The sequence below is a fragment of the Fusarium musae genome, chromosome 9 (assembly GCF_019915245.1).
Source record: "Fusarium musae strain F31 chromosome 9, whole genome shotgun sequence".
Lineage (NCBI taxonomy): Eukaryota > Fungi > Ascomycota > Sordariomycetes > Hypocreales > Nectriaceae > Fusarium > Fusarium musae.
In genome coordinates, this window is record NC_058395.1 from 1,537,784 (window position 1) to 1,561,507 (window position 23,724).

General features: G+C 49.0%; 5 protein-coding genes across 5 annotated transcripts; 2 read left to right on the top strand and 3 right to left on the bottom strand.

The window, feature by feature from the left end:
* Positions 1 to 1,339: 1,339 nt before the first annotated feature.
* On the top strand, positions 1,340 to 6,127 carry J7337_011754 (uncharacterized protein; the record flags this gene model as incomplete). Its single annotated transcript, XM_044829290.1, has 2 exons — positions 1,340 to 5,983; positions 6,062 to 6,127. The coding sequence occupies 2 exons, from the start codon at positions 1,340 to 1,342 to the stop codon at positions 6,125 to 6,127; spliced, it is 4,710 nt and encodes a 1,569-aa protein (XP_044675965.1).
* Positions 6,128 to 8,110: 1,983 nt separating this feature from the next.
* J7337_011755 (uncharacterized protein) lies at positions 8,111 to 9,982 on the bottom strand (the record flags this gene model as incomplete). The annotated part of the gene is made up of 1 exon (XM_044829291.1): positions 8,111 to 9,982. One exon carries the CDS (start codon positions 9,980 to 9,982, stop codon positions 8,111 to 8,113), a length of 1,872 nt encoding a protein of 623 aa, XP_044675966.1.
* Positions 9,983 to 15,265: 5,283 nt separating this feature from the next.
* J7337_011756 (uncharacterized protein) lies at positions 15,266 to 15,740 on the bottom strand (the record flags this gene model as incomplete). Its single annotated transcript, XM_044829292.1, has 3 exons — positions 15,266 to 15,429; positions 15,483 to 15,620; positions 15,731 to 15,740. The coding sequence occupies 3 exons, from the start codon at positions 15,738 to 15,740 to the stop codon at positions 15,266 to 15,268; spliced, it is 312 nt and encodes a 103-aa protein (XP_044675967.1).
* Positions 15,741 to 17,339: 1,599 nt separating this feature from the next.
* On the top strand, positions 17,340 to 17,893 carry HHT1 (histone H3.1; the record flags this gene model as incomplete). Its single annotated transcript, XM_044829293.1, has 3 exons — positions 17,340 to 17,415; positions 17,501 to 17,637; positions 17,696 to 17,893. 3 exons carry the CDS (start codon positions 17,340 to 17,342, stop codon positions 17,891 to 17,893), a joined length of 411 nt encoding a protein of 136 aa, XP_044675968.1.
* Positions 17,894 to 18,532: 639 nt separating this feature from the next.
* Positions 18,533 to 23,624, bottom strand: J7337_011758 (uncharacterized protein; the record flags this gene model as incomplete). The annotated part of the gene is made up of 2 exons (XM_044829294.1): positions 18,533 to 23,384; positions 23,443 to 23,624. 2 exons carry the CDS (start codon positions 23,622 to 23,624, stop codon positions 18,533 to 18,535), a joined length of 5,034 nt encoding a protein of 1,677 aa, XP_044675969.1.
* Between the last annotated feature and the right edge of the window lie 100 nt (positions 23,625 to 23,724).

Sequence of the window (23,724 nt, forward strand, 5' to 3'; positions counted from 1 at the left end):
TTACTTAGTATTAATAGAAATAAAGTTAAAAATAAAGCCTTTAGTAATTATATTATAAATTAAATATATATATTAAAAGACTTAATAAATTACCTAAAATAGGGTTAATACTTATTAAAGTAATAGTAAGTTTTTATTAATAATATTATATTAAGTAGTAATAATAGTTAATATTAGCTATAGTTTATAGAGTTAAAATATATAGTTATAGTAATTAAATTATAAATATAAATATTATATTATAAGAATTAAAGGCTATTATAATATAAAAGAAAGGAAATAAAAAAGGAAAAAGAGGTAAAAAGGTAAATTAAGAAATAAAGGTTTTAGTATTAAAGAAAAAACTATAAATATTAGTAAACTAAAGCTAGCTTAGTAGGTTAGTAATAGATTAGATTAGGTTATAAGGTAATATAAAGTAATATAAGAAATATAAATTAAAGGTAAATATAGCTAATAAATACTTAAGTTATTTATATTATATCTTTTTAATTATATAAAATTAAAAGTAAAGGTAAAGTAATAGTAAGGTTTTATAAAAGAATAAGGTTAACTTTTAGGTAAGTTAGTTAGTAGAAGTTAAATTAACTTTTATTAATTAAATATATATACCTAAGTATATAACTAACTGCTTTTATATTTAAACTATAAATAAAGTAAAATTAATAATAAAATAGTAATTAAACTAGAGAAAGTTAATAATAACTTTATTAATTAAATATATATATCTAGGTATATAATTAATTACTTTTATATTTAAACTATAAATAAAGTAAAATTAATAATAAAATAGTAATTAAATTAAAAATAAATAAAGCTATAGTTAATTAAATAAAATATATTTAATTAAATATATTTACTTTATAAAATAATAATTAATATTAAAGTAATAAATAGTAATTTAATAATAATTTAATAAAAATTACTTTATTATTATAATTTTTTTATTTAATTAATAAAATTATTTAATAATATATTAAATTTTTATTTATAAGCTAATAAATAAAAAGCTATAATTAAGTTAAATTAAACTTATAATTAAATCTTATTAAGATATAAATTTTATTAAAATACTTAATAGTACTTATTTACCTATATTTAGTATAGGTATTAGCTCTCCTTAATTATTAGTTTTAAGCTCTCGGCGGTTTACTAGTCTCTTCTCGTCATAGAGTCAGAGCTTGGTCCGCAATCGGGCAGACCCCTCCAAATTTTACTCATAGGCCACCCCTGCCCCCGCCAATACACAGTCAACGAACGACTTCCAACCTCAACTCAATTGAATTCTCGCGGTCAAGAAGCAAGCAAATCTTGGATCATCTTGAGGCCTGCTTTGACCATGGCTCAAGCCGAGAGACGAGATCCGACTCGGATCTCAATTCTAGGCGAGCCCAATATCATCGTCGATCACGGTCTTTGGCTCAACTTTGTTGTTGATGACCTCCTCGAGAACACCCCTACGTCGACCTACGTCCTCATCACAGATACCAATCTTTTCGACACGTATGTCCCTGCCTTTCAAGCTCGTTTCGAGGCCGCTTCCCAGGCAACAGCCACTCGGCTACTCACGTACACCATCCCACCAGGAGAGGCTTCCAAAAGCCGTGAGACAAAGGCCGAAATAGAGGATTGGATGCTCTCCCAACAATGCACCCGCGACACGGTCATTATAGCTCTTGGTGGCGGCGTTATGGGGGATATGATCGGCTATGTTGCAGCTACCTTCATGCGTGGTGTCCGGTTCGTCCAAGTGCCCACGACATTGCTCGCCATGGTTGACTCATCGATTGGTGGAAAGACTGCCATTGATACTCCAATGGGCAAAAACCTTGTCGGCGCTTTCTGGCAGCCGAAACGTATCTATATTGACTTGACGTTCCTCGAGACGTTGCCCGCCCGCGAATTCATCAATGGGATGGCTGAGGTTGTCAAAACCGCCGCTATTTGGAATGAGACTGAGTTTACTATTCTGGAAGAATCAGCAGCTCACATCCTTGAGTGCGTTCGATCCAAGGGCGAAAGCCGCCTAGACCCCATCCGAGATGTGCTGAAGCGCATCGTTATCGGCTCAGCGGGCGTTAAAGCAGAGGTTGTGTCTAGTGATGAACGAGAGGGTGGTCTACGTAACCTTCTCAACTTCGGTCACTCCATTGGACACGCGTTCGAGGCTATCCTGACGCCGCAACTTCTCCACGGCGAGGCCGTTGCTATCGGCATGGTCAAGGAAGCAGAGCTCGCACGTCACCTTGGTGTTTTGCGTCCCGGTGCAGTCGCCAGGCTAGTCAAGTGCATCTCCAGTTACGATCTTCCAACCTCGCTCCGTGACAAGCGCGTCATCAAGCTGACAGCGGGTAAGAAGTGCCCGGTGGATATTCTTCTTGAAAAGATGGGTGTGGATAAAAAGAACGATGGAAAGAAGAAGAAGATTGTTCTCCTCTCGGCCATTGGCAAGTGTCACGAGCCACGCGCCAGCGTCGTGGAAGATAAGGTAATCCGGACCATCTTGTCATCATCCATTCGGGTCACCCCTGGTGTTCCTAAGGATCTGGACGTCACAGTGGCTCCGCCAGGCTCAAAGAGCATCTCCAACCGAGCCCTCATCCTAGCCGCCCTCGGTTCAGGAACTTGCCGTATCAAGAATCTTCTCCATTCTGATGATACCGAGTACATGCTTTCGGCAATCCATCAGCTCGGGGGTGCTTCTTACTCCTGGCAAGAAGCTGGAGAGGTCCTGGTGGTTGAAGGCAAGGGTGGCAACCTGCGAGCAAGCAAAGAGCCTCTGTATTTGGGGAATGCCGGCACAGCGTCCCGCTTCTTGACTACCGTTGTCGCCCTTGCCGCCCCTAGCCAGGCATCTCGTGTCAACGTTCTGACGGGCAATGCAAGGATGCAGGTTCGCCCGATCGGCGCACTTGTTGATGCCTTGCGCTCCAACGGTGTCGAAATCGAGTATCTTGGTAAGGAGAACAGTCTGCCCTTGCGAATTGATGCCGCTGGTGGGTTCCAGGGGGGGGACATCGAGCTTGCCGCCACCATTTCGTCACAATACGTTTCATCAATTCTCATGGCCGCTCCTTACGCCAAGAACCCTGTCACACTGCGTCTGGTTGGAGGTAAGCCTATCTCCCAGCCTTACATCGATATGACTATCACCATGATGGCCTCCTTCGGTATCAACGTGGATGTATCTTCGCATGAGCCCAACACCTATCATATCCCTCAGGGTACTTATAAGAACCCTCAGGAGTACACCATTGAGAGTGACGCGAGTTCTGCAACTTACCCCCTTGCAGTTGCCGCCATCACTGGTACCAAGTGTACAATTCCCAATATTGGCTCAAAGTCCCTGCAGGGAGATGCCCGCTTCGCTGTTGATGTCCTGAAGCCTATGGGATGTTATGTTGAGCAGTCTGACCACTCCACAACTGTCACTGGTCCTGCCCCTGGCCAACTCAAGGGTCTTGCTCACGTCGATATGGAGCCCATGACCGACGCATTCCTCACGGCGTCAGTCCTGGCCGCTGTCGCGTCGGGGACAACTCGAATCACGGGCATTGCTAATCAACGCGTTAAAGAGTGCAACCGTATTGCCGCTATGAAGGATCAGCTTGCAAAGTTTGGCGTGCAATGTAATGAGCTTGAGGATGGCATTGAGGTTCTCGGTAAGAGCCGAGATGGCGGTGTAGTGACGCCAGAGGTTGGTATTCATTGCTATGATGACCATCGTGTTGCGATGAGCTTTAGTGTTCTTGCAATTGCCTCGCCTGGCCCTGTGGTCGTCACGGAGAGGGAGTGTGTTGGCAAAACCTGGCCAGGGTGGTGGGACATTCTCTCCCAAGCTTTCAAGGTCGACATGGTCGGTGAAGAGCCAGATGTCGATGACCATGGCCATGAGAGCCAAGAGGCAGTTTTGGAACGCTCAGTCTTCATCATCGGAATGCGAGGCGCCGGTAAGACTACCGCTGGTAACTGGATGGCTAAGCTTCTGGGTTGGAAATTCATCGATTTGGATCAGGAGCTAGAGAGGCGTGCCGGGCGGACGATTCCCGAGATGATCAGAGGTGACCGTGGGTGGGAGGGTTTCCGTGCGGATGAGCTGGCGCTTCTGCAGGATGTCATGGAGAACAATAAAACTGGCCATATCTTCTCTTGTGGTGGTGGTTTGGTCGAGACTCCGGAGGCGAGAGAGATGCTCAAGAGCTATGGCAAAAGCGGTGGTAATGTCTTGTTAGTCCATCGCGATACCGACCAAGTGGTTGAATATCTCAACCGTGACAAAACCCGACCGGCCTATACCAGTGAGATTCGACAGGTCTATTTGCGACGCAAGGACTTCTACAACGAGTGCAGCACACATCTGTACTACAGTCCGCACTCCGAATCGTCTGGCTCCAAGGCGGAGATTCCCTCCGACTTCCAGCAATTCGTACATTCTATCGCAGGCAGAAATTCTCATTTCAAGGACGTTTTGAACAAAGACCACAGTTTCTTTGTGTCTCTTACAGTGCCTGACGTCGACGGGGCTGTTGACCTTGTGCCAGAGGTTGTGGTTGGCTCTGATGCCGTCGAGCTTAGGGTTGATTTGCTCCAGGATCGTTCCATCGACTCTGTTACTCGTCAGATTTCGACTCTTCGCGCCTCAGCGAAGAAGCCTATCGTTTTCACGTTGAGGACCGAATCTCAGGGGGGTAAATTCCCAGACAGTGCCTATGAAGAAGGTCTCCAGCTCTACCGCCTAGCTTTGCAGATGGGCCTGGAGTACGTCGATGTTGAAATGACGCTGCCCGACCATGTCATCCAATCTATCACAGAATCTCGCGGATATTCGCGCATAATCGCCTCTCACCATGACCCCAAGGGTACTATGTCTTGGAAGAATGCGTCTTGGATTCAGTATTACAACCGGGCTCTCCAGTACGGCGATATAATCAAGTTGGTCGGTATTGCTCGCACTCCTGAGGACAACTTCGACCTTGCCAAATTTAAATCTCGAATGCAGGAAGCGCAGAAGACACCCATGATTGTCATCAACATGGGCAAAGCTGGAAAGTTGAGTCGTGTGCTAAACCGATTCTTGACGCCCGTGTCTCATCCCAGCCTGCCCTTCAAAGCCGCACCAGGCCAGATGTCCGCGTCTGAGATACGTCGTGCTCTTGCATTACTCGGCGATCTGGACCCGTATAAATTCTATCTGTTTGGCAAGCCCATCTCGGCATCTCGCTCGCCTGCTCTTCACAACACCCTGTTCGGGCAGATGGGTCTGCCTCATCAGTACCATCGTCTTGAGACGGACAAAATCGAGGATGTGCGTGAAGTGCTGAGGTCTGCTGATTTTGGAGGCGCCTCGGTCACCATACCTCTCAAGTTGGACATCATGAGTCAGGTTGACGAGCTTTCTGCTGCAGCTCAGGCCATCGGAGCTGTCAACACCGTTGTTCCCTTGGGCAAAGCTGGCGCCAATGGCCGTCGACGACTTTTGGGAGACAACACAGACTGGAGAGGCATGGTACACGCTCTTCATGACGCCGGTGTCGAGGAACAGGCAGACTCTGATACAAGGGGGGCCGCCATGGTCGTGGGCTCCGGCGGGACTACCCGAGCTGCCGTCTTTGCTCTGCACTCTCTGGGTTTCAGCCCAATTTACATTGCCGCTCGCAACCAGGCCAAGGCAGACGCACTTGCAGCTGACTTCCCCAGCGATTACAGTCTACAAGGCCTGAGCCAGGCTTCAGACATAGACAAGGTCTCGCCGAACGTCAAGGTCGTCGTCAGTACTATTCCCGCTGATCGGCCTATCGACCCAATTCTGCGGGAGCTCGTAGCTGTCGTGCTCAGTCGGCCAGCTGTTAACGAAGAGCGCCGAGTCCTCCTCGAAATGGCATACAAACCCAGCCATACCCCGATAATGCAGTTGGCAGAGGATGCCGGTAACTGGACCACAATTCCAGGGCTAGAGGTTCTTGCCTCTCAGGGGTGGTATCAGGTAAGTTCACTTATGACATGACCATAGTTTTTCTGTGGTAGCAAGGATAGTTCAAACAACTAATCTGGTCTATTTCAGTTTGAGCTCTGGACGGGAATTGCACCACTTTACAAGGACGCCCGCGCAGCCGTTCTCGGCTTATAATCGAAGGTCTTGACTCGAATAAATCAACGACAACGTAATTTGGCACAAAGTGGGCTCCTATGTGCCGGCCACTTGGTTTCTACTTGCTTGGGCGCTCAAATGTCAGGTGCAAGAAGACTATGGCGTTGATGGGGAGATTGGGAACAAGATAAGATAGTTAGATAGAGTTGAGCTGAGTCGAGCTAAGGAAGGACTATGGCTATGGCTATGGCTATGGCTATAGTGCGATAAGGCGGGGTGAGGTGTGCGTTACTATTCACAGAGAGAATGCATGTTGTTCATTACTACGTATGTCGTTCGGTCACATGTTTCTGCTTCTGGTAAAGCTGGGGAAATGGAGTGCGCCCAAGCTGTGACGTTATTCAGACTCTCCCTACTGCCGTGCCGCAAAGAGGCATACGGTATGTGCAACTCTGTACCCTAAATTTCTAGAATTGCGTCAAGTGGATATCGGTGACGAAATTACGGTACACTTGTGAAATCGTCCTAACAAGAACTTGGGAGAAGAGTTTACCATGAAGAACAAAACTAGGTATCTTACACACTATGATGCTTGCTATGGGGCGAGCCATCGGACTAGCTTGTTTTATGCAGACCACTTACTTACTTACAGCACTTTCAGATATGATTGTTTCGTTGCAAGGACCAAACCTTGCAAGACATTCATTCATTGCTATACCGTACCTCGACCCATGTAGAGAAGAGCAAGGGAACTGTAACCCTTGTGACGTCGTTGCATCAATACCAGTATTAAGTAACCCTCACCAATGGTAACGGAGGGTGAGCTTGATACTGATCGGCAATAGAATATGTATGTCGCATCCATCATCAATGCCCACTTATGATCGATTTCGAGGGTCAGATCTACAAACAGTGGTACAGTATGTAGTTAGTAGTAGTGCCAGATGTTTATGAGCGGTCCTAACAATAAGGGGGTTGCTGCTTACTTGCAGCATTGATATGCATCACGGTGCAGTACACACATACATACGATCATACGGCTGCCAACATCAGGTGCGTAGGCGCTGGGGGAAGAAATTGCAAGTCTTTAATTCTGTTAAGGTCATTTTTTCATTGGTGTCGCATTATATCATACATCATCATAATCTATAATTGCCGCTTATCTCCAAATATAATAAAGTACAGCAGACTGTGCAACAGCTGAAAGCGCTATTAGTGTCTACTCTATCCTTCCTGTCAATGCAGTCATCAGGCATCATGACGTTTCAACTTGCGGAAACGACTCGACTCGAATTCCAATCCCAGGTATCATCTGCTCCAAAGAGACAAAGACAAAGCTCGCTGTAGTAAACAAAACCCAAACGCTCCTGTTTTCTTTTTGTCTAGACCAGTTACCAATCAACCCAATAAAATCCGTCCCATTCCAATTTTTCCATAACAGACATAAGATGGTTCTGGCCAGCCAGTTGACCTGGTACGAGTAATAGATAGTTAAATACATGCATGCAATGCAATGCAATGCAAGTCGCATAGGAAATGACCTTGGATGACCGAAACAACTAGAATCAGGATACCGTAATGTACAATGACAACGAATGACAGTGACAGTCCATGATGGACGCCATGTCATCATCAGGGAGTGTCGGGGAGGGGGAAGGATACTGGTCGGTGACTGAGACTTGTGTGGGCCCATATGATGTCACAACCGTAATATGTGGGTGCCCCATGACGTAGCCAGATTGACCGGAAAGGACCCTTCCTGCATGAAGGGACCCTTGGACCCACCTGCCCGCACTAGAGCCCAGGACGCTATCGGTTTGGCACTTTGTCGACCAACCCGATTCAAGCAATCTCAAGCCTTGCGGTGATCGGTCCACAACCCGCCAAGCCTTGTTTCGACGGTGGTCAACGTCATGCGGCATCATCTGGAGTACTGTAACGGCACGGCGCCAATCCTGGGGTGACTTAGCTTGGGCCGTCGTCAGGGGCAAAGCATGCATGCTAGCACGCCGCGGGTGCAACTCAAGCACCGGCTCGTCGACGATGCTTGCCCGGAAGTTCCACGTCCGGATGGCATACGCGATAGTGCCTGGTTAGAGCATCCGCACGACTGAATGTCTTCTCCTCAGTGCAAAGATCACATCGCACCTTTTGCTTGCGGGCGTTGTGGATGGTGTCCTCATGGCGAGTGAGATCATAGGGTCTAGAGAAGACAGTGTTGCAGGGCTTGCCAGTGCTTGGGTTGATCCTGTCGCAACGATGGGGGCCTGCCTGGGTGTTCAGCAGTGCAGATGTCATACCCATGTTGCGAGGCTGCGAAGGCCCAAGGTTCTGCGTCTGTCGGTGGCCTTCCCGCTTGTGCTTCTGAAGTAGCGCTGGGGTTTCAAATCGTAATGTGCAGCCGTGGTATGTGCAAGTGTAAGTGCCGCCATCAGCAGCAGTGCTGCCGGGGCGGGTTGCAGGAGTGACATTGCGCGATTCGTTCGAGCTCGACCCAGCGGAGCTCAAGCAAGGTGGTGTCTCGTGGTTCATCCGCGGGTGCGCGATAAACGGGTATTGTTGAGGCACCGAGATTCCATTGGCTGCGTGCGATGACAGGAAGTTGAAGTGGTTTTGGTTATGCGTGTCGTGTATAGATTCTTGAGAGCTAACCATTGACTTTGGAAAGTGGTCCAGATCAAAGCCTGACGAGCTCTGAGGAAATAAAGGGAAATTGTTGTCCCCCTCAGACTCATTGAACTCGAGAATAGCATCCTTTGGAGAAATGGTCTTGGGAGTCTCGGGCTCCTGCTTCATGTTCATCTGTTGACGCATGACCTGAGCATCTTGGTGTGCCTTGTTCTGCTCGCGCATGCGCTGTGCGCTGTTGAATGTCAAGTTCTGTGGCAGTCCATGGTTGCCAAACTCATGGGCGGGAGAAGGTGCGAGAGGTGAGCCAGTTCTGAAGGGTGACCTATCTCGCGAGTTGCTGGAGACTGGCGATTGAGCAGCACTTAGATGCTGGTTGTTGGCGGCGGTGAGTCGCTGACTGAAGACATCGTTTGTAGGTGACAAAGATACCTGAGTTTGCGAGGGAGGAGTTGATGTGATGGCAAAGTTAGGGCTGTAGAGTTCGTCTGCATAAACGTCTGTCATAGTTCTGTCAAGTTTTGGGGCGTTGGCAAAACCTGGGTAATAAGAGTGTGAGCTTGTGTCCATGAATATGAGGCCATCGGAGAGAACATTACCTTTTCGCCTCCTCTCTGAGTTATCTGCTTCGCCAACTGTAGGAGTCGCAGGTGAGTCACCCGCGATGGAACTCGCCACTGAGGCAGGGTGTGACCGTGATGAGCCACCAGAGAAGTCGGGAGCTTGCATCAAGGTCCGGTCCATCCTTGGCTTGCTACTTGGTCCTGACAGAGTGATTGGATATGCCATTTCAGGCATAGCATTCTGCTCCAAGCCTCCGCAAGTCTGATATCCAGCATAGGGAGCCATGGACTTGGCCAGATGATAATATGAGGGATTGCCCTGGTCGTTTGTGTCGGTGATTGCAATATGTGGGTTCGATGTGTTGTGGTTGAAGGGCGAGGCAGGCCCAGCTGTTGAAGACCCTAAGGACGACAAAGAAGACTCGCGCTGGTGAGTCCCACCACGAGGTAACCTGTGAGTCTGTTGGGCAAGTGCTCCCCAAGTTTCTGGCTGCATGAGGTCGGTGGGAAGTTGTTGACTCAAAGCAGTGGTGTCGTCTTCGTAAGTCGATCGAGGAAGATCAGAGTAGAGGGCAGAGTTGTATTCGGTCTGGCAGTTCGGAGAATAGGGATACTGCTGGTGGTGCTGGGAGTGGGAAGAGTTGTGTTGCAGTTGTTGTTGGAGCTGAAGTTGCTGTTGATGTAGTCGAGGGATCGATAACATGGTGATGTTGTAAAAGATGAGTTTATGTTTAGAGTTGAGAGAAAGTGGCGAAAGGCGGGAGTGGTCGCTTTTTAAAGAAAGCAGGGACCGCTCAGATGAGCAACAAGGTGTGAGCGATGGAAGCCAAAAGACTTACTGATGGATAAGGTAAGGTAAAGAAAGGTAAGGTTAGTAGCCCGTATGGAGGGAGGTACAGTACAGTGCTGGAGTCCGATGAAGTCACTAGGTGCACCCCCACCGGGCCGAGACTAAAAAAGACCCTGGGCCCACTCGATGATGCACAGGACAGCACCGAGGCCGGGATCTGGAAAGAATCGCTGAGTACCTAGCGCATGTATGTATGGCCCAGCAGCAGCCGTGGAAGACGGTACCGCAGCAGGGAGTGAGTGAGGTCGATTTGCGGTATGTAATCCGGTATATGTGATGGTGGTGTGGGCTTGATGACTCTTGGACAATTCGATGCGATGAGGGTGGGTGCTGTGTGCGTGTGGCATGCAACCTCGACAGGTTGTGAAGTAATTAATGTACCACGGTAGGTAAGTACAGTCAGTATGTCGTGGTGTGTGGATAATGTATATCGTCACGCCAGACTCGAGGCCGTTGTCTTGCTTCGTTTTTCCCCCCTAGGTCAGCGGCGGATTGGCAGTTATGCGACACAATAACTACTACGTAGGTAAGGTAGGCCTAGGTATGTGTGTGTGTATGTGTGTGTGTGCACTTGAAATAATAGATCAATGATGGCTGATTGATCATGGATGATGATGCTGATGATGATGATGTCTGTCTGTCACCATTCGAAAATATGGCCATGGCTGCTGATCTTCCCGCTGCTTCAGGTCGCTTCCAGTCCCTTCTCAATCACCGCCGTGCACTGACGATAATTTACGACCATACAATACATAATCCTCTCCTCTTGATTTCAAATATCCCGTTCCTCTTCCTCTCCCTCCTTGCGAGACGAACAAACCGAATAGCGAGGTGATGACTGACTGACTGACTAATTGGGCCCCGAGACTCAACAAAGCCCCCAAGCCTCCCGCAACGGACATGTCGACTCCCACTCCGGGGAATCCAGAGATGCATGCCCGTACGAAGCAATGGTACGTATCATTTTAGGTTTGTTCAAGGTTCGGGTTCAAGGGCCAAGGCCAGTTTGCGTCCAGGGCTGCAGGGCTCTGACGCCGATAGGGGCCCATCAGAGCCGGTGCCCAATAGGCTCTCTCAATTCCTTGGGCTCTGACGCTGCTCAGGAAAATCTTAGCCTAGCCCAGCACGCACAAGTTTTTTTCGACCTCTCGAAGGGTTCCACTGACGTAGTCCAGCCCCGCCGATCCTCCCATTTGTTTTGATGTGAATGGATACGTATCCCCCTCGCGCTGGCTCCCTCGCACAGCCACATCTCGTAGTTTGTCATCTGGTTCTGACGCCACTCTTTCATATTCCGCCACACTCTATGCGAATCTACCCCACCATTTGTAATCACATGATGACTCTTGGTCAAGGTCACATGAGACATGTCGTCGTATGTTGATTCATCACGGTCCGACATTTCGACTGAGCTGCCAGATGTTGGCCAGTCCTGGGGAGTCTTGGAATTCAAATCAGGGGAGCTAAGAAAAATATTTTCAGAGTCGTCGTATGACACGCCCTATGGTGTGACTCCATACCATGCATGTACAGTACATGTACCGTATGTGACTGTCTCGTTGATTCAAGACAACACCTGTTCAAGCGTTACCACCTATGTACCCGGAGGATACTGCTCGATAGGGTAAAGACACAAAAACAGGAGGGGAAAATCTCTATCCCATCCTACATACCTAATGATAATGGGGAGGGATACGGAGTAACGAACTCGCTCAATGCAGGAACCAACCCTGGTCGCATCTCGTTGGTTGGGAAAAAGTTCAACAATCGATGAAATGAATGATATAATTGGATGAACATTTGTTCGAATTCTTCGTTGCAGTGCATTCTCGGCCTGACCGATCCGCTATCAGCCGTCGGATGCTATCGGACTTTGTGATACAGCCAATCAACGTGTGGCTCGTTGGAAGCTAAGCCACAAGCTCTGATTTTAGAGTCTAAATATTTTTAAGCTGCTCAGATCGATCTTGTTCGGTCCCACCTGTTTCTAGAAGCCTGTGTGTTCTGTTTCTCCGCGAACTGACTGAGCTGCCTCCGTGTCCCAGCCCAACGGGTGTTCCGGCACGATGAGCTCCTCGAACAGCTTTGATGATGGCTTCGATTCCCCGATGCTCGGACAGAACTTCCCATTATAAATGATCAACAAGCGTGTGACTCTTGCAGATCAAAAGACCTATTTGGAAAGATGCACGAGTATGTACATTAGTACTTAGGTACTAGGCAGGCAAGCAGGCAGGCAGGTACCTAATAAGTCTAAATCCGCAGACGTTTCGGGGGTGATAACTCAGCACTCTGAACCAGGATAATGTTGGATGGACAGAACTTGCCAGGCCATAACGTAAAGAAGGCACGAAAATAAAATCCTTCAATCATTGGGACCACCCTACCTACCTGGGCCTGTGTAAAACATGCAAGATTTACCTATCATTTGGGTTGGGTGTGCGACTTTGTCGGCAAAAGCTCCTGACTTTGAGTTGCACGCCACGTTCATCTCGATCTTGTTTCCTTGCCCGGTCCGAGAACCAAAGAAGTGACATGCACAGCGTCTAGGTAGTTACATACTGCAGTGTGAAATGAATGTCAGCTACCGTAATTCTCAGCTGGTACCAAGCGTTTATTAGCCATAGGGAGGTACTCAAGTGTGGCTGGCCTGGCCCGGCCTACCTGGGACTAGCTACTACTGTAGGTGCTTCTCTTCCGTCCGTTGGGTCCGCCCTCGTAGGGCTGGCGGCGAAATCTCAGCACAGTACCCGTGCCCGCAACGGCGGCGGCTGAGGCCGGCACCGGGCGATGCATCTCTCACTATTCGAGTCTGAGCATCTATCTCACTAGGTACGTACGTATGTACATGCGCACAATATATTCGATGGCTTATATGTAGTCTCTGAGGTACCGATAGTCTTTACCGCATGTCCGTGCGTGTGAATAGTATGCCAATGTGTTTCCTCTGGCACTAAGTTAGATACGATGCAATTTGCATATCGAAATCTCAACCACCCGATTTCGTTGTCGTCGGCGAACAAGACGAGCAAAGGATTAGCAGAGCTGAGCAGTCACCAATCTGTGTGAGAAACAATGCTTGATCGAGGAGGCATTGTTACTCTATGTATGCTACGTTACAGGGGTCTTAACAGTACATACATACCATACACTATTCGATTCAATTCGATGTAAGCTAGTACCGACTGTGTGGTCAAGGCGTTTCTCTGCACGACATGGACATGGTTGTTCCATCATTGCTTCCAAATATCCATCTCGAAATCTACAGTACATTTGTTGTCCGCACAGATAGATCTCGTCCTTGATATCCAGCTTCCACCGTTCGGCTTGTCCGCGTGGGGGAGGAATCTCATGCATGTTCTGTATGCACACCTACCTATCTAGACAGCTTCATGACAAACCCCATTGCCGAGAGTTGGGCTACGGATTTGGCCATGGCCATTCATTCATTCACTATCTCCGTCGCTCTCGGGTTTCCAGAGTAATCCGATCGCGTCCAACTCCAACTTTTCGGAGCCGTTTGTAATCCCCGTCATCATTTAGCCACCTTCAAGGCTGAGTAACATATTGTTGATCAATGCCGACGGTCTTTTTTCTCCTGCCTGCCTGTTCATCCGTAGGTACCTAGTAGACAGGTAGTGGGCATGGGCCAAACATGGTAAATTCCACTCCACGGATGGATATGTCTGCTGCATCTGCGACGGCCTCTAATTTTAGCAAACAATCCACGTGGTCCAGGCCCGACGATCCTTTGTTCTCGCCACCCGTAGGCTCCGTAATCCGATACCTTCGGCCGATTGACAAGCGCATGAGATGTGTCCGAATATTCATCTATCGGGTGACATGCGTGCCTGGATATGTTTGTCCTTGCTTTTTATGTACCTAATTACCTATCTACGAGTTTCCAATGCGTTACCTCTCGGCCAATATCAAATATGAGCTTCACTCCGACCGCAGTTTTCAAGCAAGGTTCGGGATAGGTACTAATCACAAGGCGAGATAGACTGTTCCAGAACCGCATTTGTTCAGTCGTCAATGCCTGCCGCGTTCGTATTATCTCAACCGGCCCCAACAAATACGGAGTAAAGTGACTCATTGGTGAAGGCAGTGCAACAGCTGTTATGGAGATGTAACCAGCTGTCTCCAACTTGACACTCGGTTTATGTAATTGGCATCCAGGGTAGGCTGAGGCGTCGGCAGTCTGAGCAGTCTGTGTTGTGAGTGAAATCAATACGTTGATATTGAGACCAACAGTGTAATCATTATATTTATTTAATTTAAAAGAGGCTTCATCTTGGGCTGATACGGGTGTGTGCTGACGTTTTCAGCGTGCGCTTTATAGCGAAGCCAGCCGTCAAATAATTTTTGCAGCTTCACCATGTCTAAGTGGTGCTCCGCTTGAAGACTTTGACCAACGTTTCTCCCCAGAAGCCAAACTTTGTATGCTAGTATAAATGGGAAGCCGTAACGCGTAATATCATGAGAGAGAGGCAAGGACATAATATGAAAGCGTGCAACCCTTTTCCAGAACACGAGCATTGAGAAACATGCACATGGATGTTACCACATCCTTCGATGCAAATATATCCTACAAGCTCTGACAATATACTCATCAACTCAGTATAAGCTAAAAGCTGCACGGCGTACGCGCTGACAATATTCGGTTTATAAAGATGGACAGGACTTCATGAATAGCCGTCGACTATCCCAAACGCGAGGAATCAGACGCGTCCATGGAAGCATTGTTAACGACACTACCCGTCAACGCGCCTCAACGACACCCACCCGCGTCAACAACATAGCACATAACAATAATTACACACAGCGCGCGGCAGCCTGGACGCGCCGACAATGACGCGACCAGATCAGCGCATGGGCACTATCGGCGTTCACAAACGAATAACAAGAGCACAGCAAGATGTTCACAACGATACAAGGGATTGGCACGATGTGATGATCAAAATCGCCTCGAGGGCATGTTCGATTATCCCCAAATGTAATCCCCCGTTTCCCTATGATACATAACACCCAAAAAACAAGACCGGACCCATTTGTCGTCATGAAACACCCTACATGGTCCTGCACAGCAAGCAGTCGACCGCAAATATTCGTAACAGCATGTAAAACAGAGTGCGCTTAACCGCCGAAACCGTAAAGAGTGCGGCCTTGTCGCTTCAGTGCGTAGACGACATCGAGAGATGTGACTGTCTTGCGCTTGGCGTGCTCGGTATATGTGACGGCGTCACGAATGACACCCTCGAGGAAGGTCTTCAGGACACCGCGGGTCTCCTCATAGATCACTGTGGTGCGTTAGAACCACAATCATGTCAGTCTTGTGTGGTGGACAACTTACTGGCAGAAATACGCTTGACACCACCTCGGCGAGCGAGACGTCGGATAGCGGGCTTGGTGATACCCTGGATGTTGTCTCGCAAGATCTTTCGGTGACGCTTGGCACCGCCCTTGCCGAGACCCTTGCCGCCCTTGCCGCCTGTGAAGATGATTGTAAGCTTTGGGAGGAAGCGCGAGGCGCGTCCGCAACGCGTCGATGGTGGTCGAGCAAGTGTGCAGATGCGGATGCAGAGGTGAGTTGTTACTTACGTCCAGTCATTGTGATGGAAGGAGAGTTGGTTGTGTGTGTATGATATGTGTATACACTCGTAGTGTATGGGGATGTGCAGTAGATGTAGAGAGACGTTGGATGAAAGTGTTTGAGTATGAGATGCAGCAATGAAGAGCGGGAGTGGGAGAGCTTAAGTACGAGTGGGCCAGAATCGGGATCAGTTGGCTGGACCCACTGTGTGATCTTGATCCCTGCCGGGCGACGCGATCTAGGAGTAGAGGTGCCTAGTGACGCGAGTTTTTAAGCTGACGAATTAAAAATTCGGCTTGCGTTGATTTTTGAAATCGAAAGCGGGGGTCTCAGGCTCTCTCTCAGCTTAGTCTAGGTTCCGGCACTCAGCAGCATAACACGCACCCCGGCCAATTGAACTCCATTGAGCCAGCCACCCACTCGTGCAATTGGATGCAATGTTGTCCCATCCGTGTAAAGTCTTGTTGTAGGGTAGTTTTTAACCACAATGTGTTTCTTGGTCCATGTGTATGGATGGCATGGACAAACTGGGTACGTAGCGGTAAAGCTGTTGAAATACTATTGCAGGCTCTACGGCATAAGCTTTGGGCTGTTGTGACTCATTGCCTACCTATCAACTGTGGCGATTTCCGTTACTGTTGCGTTGAGCTTACTATTTTGTTGAACATGGTTAACTCTGTCACTGAATACGTCCAACAACTAGAATGCCCAACTTGATACACAGATATCAAACCAAAAGTGAAATAACCAAATAATAACAACTGAAGCCCAAGGCATAGTAGCAAGGCATCAAGAGGAAAGAATGTCAATAATTGCTCTTTGTATTGTATTGCACACTTACCAGAATAGTATCATGCACAGTCCAAGCAACTGAGAACACATAAAGTTGCAGCCAATTATAGACTAACCAACAAGCACTACAATAGAGCAGACTACAAAGACCAAAAATATTCACCACATCCAATATCACACAAGGCATAGCATACACATAGACTCATACAAAAACTGGAATGGGAAACGAGATACTAGCGGCATGTTCCCCAGAGTGGAGTGACCGACTGCGGCTACGTACGTACCTCATCCCCGGGTCGAGTCTGGCCTCAGTCAATCAATCAATCAATTATCGGAATAATCGAGTGCCTGGATAGAAATTCATGGCCCCGGACAGCAAATTCGCCATTGGCTGTCTGCCTGGCAAAATAGAGATCAGATTCCAACGGGTGGGTGACTTTGACAAGCGTGCGTGCGTGGGGCGCTACAGTCAGTACCTTACGCGTGCAGACGAGATAAACGTGAAAATCGGAGCCAATAGAAAATCAGCACGCGTGCAGCTTTTTTTTACAGTCAGTGGTGCATTTTTCGCCAGGGCCCCATTTTTCCATTTTCGGTGGGTGATTGCAAACAACACACTCCAATCAGCGCGCACGGTCCACTGCACTCAGATCAGCCGCCGCCTGCACACTCAGGTATAAAGGAATCCCCCCGCCTGCTCCCTCTCTCGACTTTTCCTTCTGCATCACACACCCACTTCAGCCTTCCACCCCCACAATCATCCATCAACAACAACAGCTACCATCAATCAACCACATACTCTCATCTTCACATCAATCTTCAGCAATGGCTCGCACTAAGCAGACCGCCCGCAAGTCCACTGGTGGCAAGGCCCCTCGCAAGCAGCTCGCTTCCAAGGCTGGTAAGTCTTCTCACCGCGACTTCAACCTGACGCGACACGCGTCTCGGTTCATCAAAAGCATCGTCACTAACTTTATCACCAACAGCTCGCAAGTCCGCCCCCTCCACCGGAGGTGTCAAGAAGCCTCACCGCTACAAGCCCGGTACCGTCGCTCTCCGTGAGATTCGACGATACCAGAAGTCGACTGAGCTCCTCATCCGAAAGCTCCCCTTCCAGCGTCTGGTAAGCGCCACCTGCTTCATCAACCACAGCCTGGCACATACTAACACTTGGCAAACAGGTCCGTGAGATCGCCCAGGACTTCAAGTCTGATCTCCGCTTCCAGTCTTCTGCCATCGGTGCTCTCCAGGAGTCCGTCGAGTCTTACCTCGTCTCCCTCTTCGAGGACACCAATCTCTGCGCCATTCATGCGAAGCGTGTTACCATCCAGTCAAAGGACATTCAGCTCGCCCGCCGTCTCCGAGGCGAGCGCAACTAAGCGACCTTACACATAGGTATTTGGGAGGATCACGACTTTTTGCTTTGACACGAGGGATATCATGGTTAGGGGATAATCAAGGCGTTCACGAGGAACATGCTTTCTACAGTTGGGATGTATATTAAATGGTAAGCTAATTAGCTGCCTTTCGCAATCGACCACCGGTCTTTGATCATTTCTCGTTCCTCGTGTGATCTGCCAAGGGTAGTTGAATCGCCACCGCGTTCTCGACTCGAAACATGAATAACGTAGCGTGTTCGACCATACACACGCGACTCATGTCAACTGACTTCATGTCAATGTTACCTGCTCCCGTTGCCCGCCTCATTGTGAAGTGATATTGTGCCTAATCAACTGTGAAGGGGAGTCTGACATTCAACATAATGTTTAACCCGCCACGATACTTACTAAATGACTCATCGCCACAGCCTGTGAAAATAGTCGCACGTGCCCAGTCATTTGCTCTCTAATTCATTCATCATTGTGCAATTGTCAAACCCGATTGAGTCTTCCGATGCTGGCTCCATGGCACAATTTACTCTGTTGACGGATGCGAGGGATTCAACGGCTTATGCGAACAAGTATTATATAATCGATCAAATTGAATGCAGATATCTACTCTTTTTGTTACAGCCCAAATTACGCCAAAGAATCAACATGATATGTAGGAAGTTGCGCCAAAACATCGAAGCCACCTGTGCCAACCTTTCCAAGTCTACCCATCACCAGCCGACCGCTGGGCGTAGACAGATCGTCCCAATCACCATCCAGCACAGCGTCCTTGAGGAATGCGAGCGTCGTCTCGAAACTCATCTTGGTGAAGGGGCTGACGTTACCCTTCAGACCCATTCGGTTGAAAGGTGTAAACCCACCATTCCTCGTCATGTGGTCTCCGATCAGATTCAGGTGGCGGTTGTCCACCTTGATGCCGTGAGATCCGAAGACGCCGGCAAGTTCTTGCACGATGTTTTGGCGAGCTGCCTCGACACCGTACACGGCCAGTACGGCAGCGATGTCGTTGGTCTGGATGCGGTTGGGGTCAATGAAATCGCTGTATCGCTGCATTGCCTGCAGGTTCACACCGGCAGTATGGATGACCTTTGTGTCCTTCTCCTCGACAAGGGTGCAGGCGCCGACGCCAGAAATCTCCTGTATCACCGTCTTCTTTACAGCGTCTTGAACGAGGTTGAGCATGAGGACTTTGGGAATAGTTGAATCATACTCCAGTGTGAAGCTGCAGCTGGCTCCTGTCTTCTCGTTGAAGGAGAAGTCTGTAACCTCGGCGTATTGTTCCAGGACCCGGTTGGCTCGTGCCTTTGCAGACCAGTCAACATCGTCGCCGTCCCCGTCATCTTCTGCCTGCCGGGGGCTGCCACCGAAGCCTTCATCTTCCTCAGCATCATCGTCACCGGCATCTCGCTCCATTTCCTGCTGCACGGCATCATCCTCATCATCGTTGGGTCCGTATGACACGGCCTCACTTCGTTTGGCTCGCTGCTTGGCATTCGTCGCGTCGTCATCACCATCCTCATCATCCTCATCATCTTCGAAATTGCCGGCAGCTTCGGCATTGGGAGCAGCCGTCTCAACAACACCAGCCTTGGCGCCAACGTCGGGAGTGGCCATTGTAGACATAGTCATTCGCTTCCTGATGTCCTTCTTCACAAGAGTCACCAGCCGGTGGAGGAGCTTCCTCTCAACAGCTTCGACAACGTCCGAGATATTGATAGCGTATGTCTTGGTGTACTCCTCCGAGTCGAAGAACTGTATATCGACCTTGTAAATCTTGGCCGATCCGTAAATCTTGCCTTGACCGACCTTCTCTTCAACGTTGATGCTATCGAGTATGAAGCCAAGAGGCAACACTGAGATAGACTTGGCGAAGATCTCTGCATCTTCTACAGACATCTCCTCGATTGGGTAAATAGACATGGCAGGGGTGGAGATCTTGTCGCTAGCTGTCATAAGAATCTCACGTAGTCGAGGGATACCCAGCGTGACGTTCTTGGCAGAGTGACCAGCCAAATGGAAGGTGTTCAGTGTCATTTGCGTCGAAGGCTCACCGACAGACTGACCCGCTACAATACCGACAGCTTCTCCAGGCTCCACAAGAGACCGCAAGTATTTCATCGCGAACAGCATCTCCGCATTCTTCTTGTTGAGGCTCACACGGGAGAGCGCAAGCTTGTTCTTATCCGATTTGTCTCGAACAAGGCCATCCTTATTCTCCTTGATATATGAAGTCATAGCCTTGTAGAAGTTCTCAGATGTGGCGAACGCAGTCGTGGCGGGATTAAAGAGACCTGAGATCGGATCCTGAGCCTTGGGATCTTTCGCGTTGGTGTGCTTGAGGGCCTTCTTCATGTATTTGGTGATCGAATCGCGGTGCATTCCCAGGCGGTCGCCAACGCTGGGGTCGTAACGGAGCTGTGAAGCCTCTGATGTGACGTTCTCCAAGATGAAGCTGAAATCGGTCAAGTACTTCTGCTTAGAAACATCGAGACCGTCCTCGCCATATAGGAACTGGATCATGGAGCCGTCTGCATCTCGCACGGTAGTATCGTACGCGACCGTCAGACCTTCCATACCCTTGATAACACATCGCTGCAGGTAACCGGAGCGGGACGTCTTGACAGCAGTATCGATCAGTCCTTCTCGACCAGCCATGTGATGAAAATAGTACTCTTGAGGCCGGATACCTGTAAGGAAGCGCTGCACGATATAACCGCCAGCTCGAGCATGAGTCTCGAATGGGTTAAAGCATGGCAACGACTTGCCGCTGACCATGATAGGGACACGTCGACCCTCCAAAACTTGCTGACCAAGGTTACAAGAAATCAGTGAAGCATTCACTCTGGATCCTTTGGCACCGGATGTTGTCATGGCTTGCATCTGGTTGAAGGGGAAAGCCTTCTCGAGACCAACAGGCATGGTAGCGGTCTGGATCTTGTCCGTGATCTTACTAAGACCTTCCTTCATAAGAAGATCCAGACCTTCTTGTTTGCTGTCATCGCGAAGTACCTCTTCCAGGCGCTCCAGTAGCAGAGGATCTCTAGGGCCTGGGTCCTGCTCGAGGGAAACGTAGGAAGATGCAACTTTGAGACCCACTGAGTCAGCAGGCACAAGCGCTTCTCGCCGTGCTTGCTCTCCCTCAGGTGTAAGTCTCAGATCATCCATACCACAAGAGAAGGCCCTCATGTTGAGATATCGGGTGAGCAATCTACCGAGACTACTCAAGAGCTTACCCGCAACAGCCGGGCCATAAATCTCATGAATAGCGTGGATTACACCCCCAGAACTGGGACCAATCTGTGACTTATCCAGAATACCAGTGATGAATTCGCCATCCTGAAAAAGAACAGTTCCTTCTTCAGAATTAACACCCCACTGACTGGCTTTGATTTGTGTTTCCGCTTTCATGGAAAGCCCGCCGCAGTTGGGAGGCTGCATGTTCTTCAAGATGGTGGTGATGACCTGCTTGCCAGTCCATCGAGCTACGGGTCGGATCACCGCAGGGGCAACAAGTTCGATTCTCTCGCCAACAATGTGGCCGCTCTCGGGCCGCAATGCGTTGTAAACCAGTTGTTGATAGTCGCCTTTAGTGAAGAATGTGTCGCGGTTACAGAGAGCAACGGATACTGAGATATGATCCTGAATGAGACCTCGGAGAGGTTTTCCCGCAGTACCAGATAGATATTGGTGATCAGTATCGGCAATCTGGAGGGCCTCAGCGCGGGCAACTTCGTTCTGCGGGAAATGCATGTTCATCTCATCACCATCGAAATCAGCGTTGTATGTGTTACAGTTGGCGTAGTGCATTCGAATTGTCTTCTCGCCAGGGAGAACTCGAACTCGATGTCCCATAATAGACGGCTTGTGAAGTGTTGGCTGCCGGTTCATCAGAACGACATCGCCATTGGTCAGATGGCGGTAGACCTTCTTGTTCCGGGTCCTAGCAGCATTACTGCTCGTGGGAGCCAGTAGCTGGTTTGCGAGAGACACACGGTCGTCAACCGATTTGTTGCGAAGGTTGACGATCTGGCCATTTTCATTTTCGATAGCAAAAGCGCCAGGCCATTTGTCGACACCGTTGATGACAGCTTGTTGCATGTCTCTGAAGTTGTGACTGGTCACTGGCTCGGGATATGTCAACTTCTTCGCAAAGACAGGCGGCACACCGATTTCGTTGGTCTCGATATTGGGATCGGGTGAGATGACACTTCGAGCGGCGTAATTAACACGCTTGCCCATCATGTTCTTTCGGAAGAGACCTTCCTTCTTCTCGAGCTTCTGCTTGATGCCATCCTCGTTGCGCTTCGCTGCAGCACCTTGGACCGGGTTTTTATTCTTATCAATGAGCGCGTTGACCGACTCTTGTAACTCTGCTGAGGCCTGATGCATCCTGTTGATATCGGCTTTCTCCTCCTGTAACTCCCTGTGCAGACGCGCGATCGTCCCGCAGCCTCTAAGAATGTTTTTGTAAAGAGAATTTTGCTGGGCTTCAGAAATCTCGGACTCGCCTGTTCGAGCCTCAGGGCGGTAGCGGTTGGGAGGAACTAAGATGGTTGTCAAAAAGAACATGTCGGGCGTGACTTTGGTAGAGCTTCGGGTTGGGGGCTTCGCATTGTATAGGAGGGAAACCAATTCTTGCTCCTTGGTGAACAACTCGTTGAGACGAGCTCGAACCTCCATGGCGCTGATATACCGCAGTGGAGAAGAAGAAGAAGTAGAAGCCGTATCCGCATCTACCATCTCCGTGTCCAGATGGGCGACATCTCCATTGATGCGGGAAGTCTCACGAGCAGGAGAAGCCACATCTGCAACGCCCTCATCGGAGGAGTATCCATCAGGCTTCTGTTTGGTCGCAGCTTGGTGGACTCTGGCCATAGCATCGGCCTGCTTGAAATTCTTCTGAGCCATCTTGGCCTTGTCCTTATCAGAGAGGGATCTCTCAAAGACTTTAACAAATCGATCCTTGCGGTAGGAGGGTGAAATACCACCACAACTAGCGCAAACTCTGCGCTTGGTGATTTCTGCCAGAAACTCCTTAATAATCTCACGACGCATTTCGCTCGATCCCTCGTGTTTCCCTCTCTTTGTTTCGCCTCTCTTGATCTTAACACCGCCAAGACACTTGTCGACGTACTTGTCTCTTGCGCGCGTTACGTTATCGATCGAGTTGGCGGCGCCCTCCTCCTCAGCTTCACTTTCCAATTCAGAGAAGTCGCCGAGCTCGATGGCCAGCTCGTTATCGCCAATAGCACCCACTACGTGAGCCTCCTGAATCAGGCCGTGCTGAAGAAGTTTTAGTTGGCACACATACTTGTGTAGTTCTTTCTGGTGAAGTCGGAATCCTTTGCAGTAGACGCAGGTAGCCTTCAGGAGTCGGTAAGCTTGATCCATGAATACTGGATGATATACTGGCACAGGAAGTTGAATGTGTCCAGCATGGCCGGGGCATGTAGCCTGGTTCAAGTTACATGTTGTGCACCTGTGATTGCGCTGTGAGAGGCTGTCTTCGTCAATCTTGATATGTTAATGGAACTTACGGCGCATCGCCCCAAGACCCGAGGGCAGGGTCATAGAGACCGCCTGGTACAGGATTGAGAAGATTGTCGAACGTTTCGGGGTTCTCAATTCGCTTCACAGAGATTGCCCGAATTTCCTTTGGTGACATGAACGTAAACTCAACGCTTTCTACACCGGATGCGACCGGCTGTGCGATGTTCATGGTGACGTTACTGCCGCCCTTTCGAGCGAATAATATGGCGATTGAGCGACGTCTTTGGGTTAACTGACGAAATCCATTCCCAGCGCAGTATGCGAAGTGA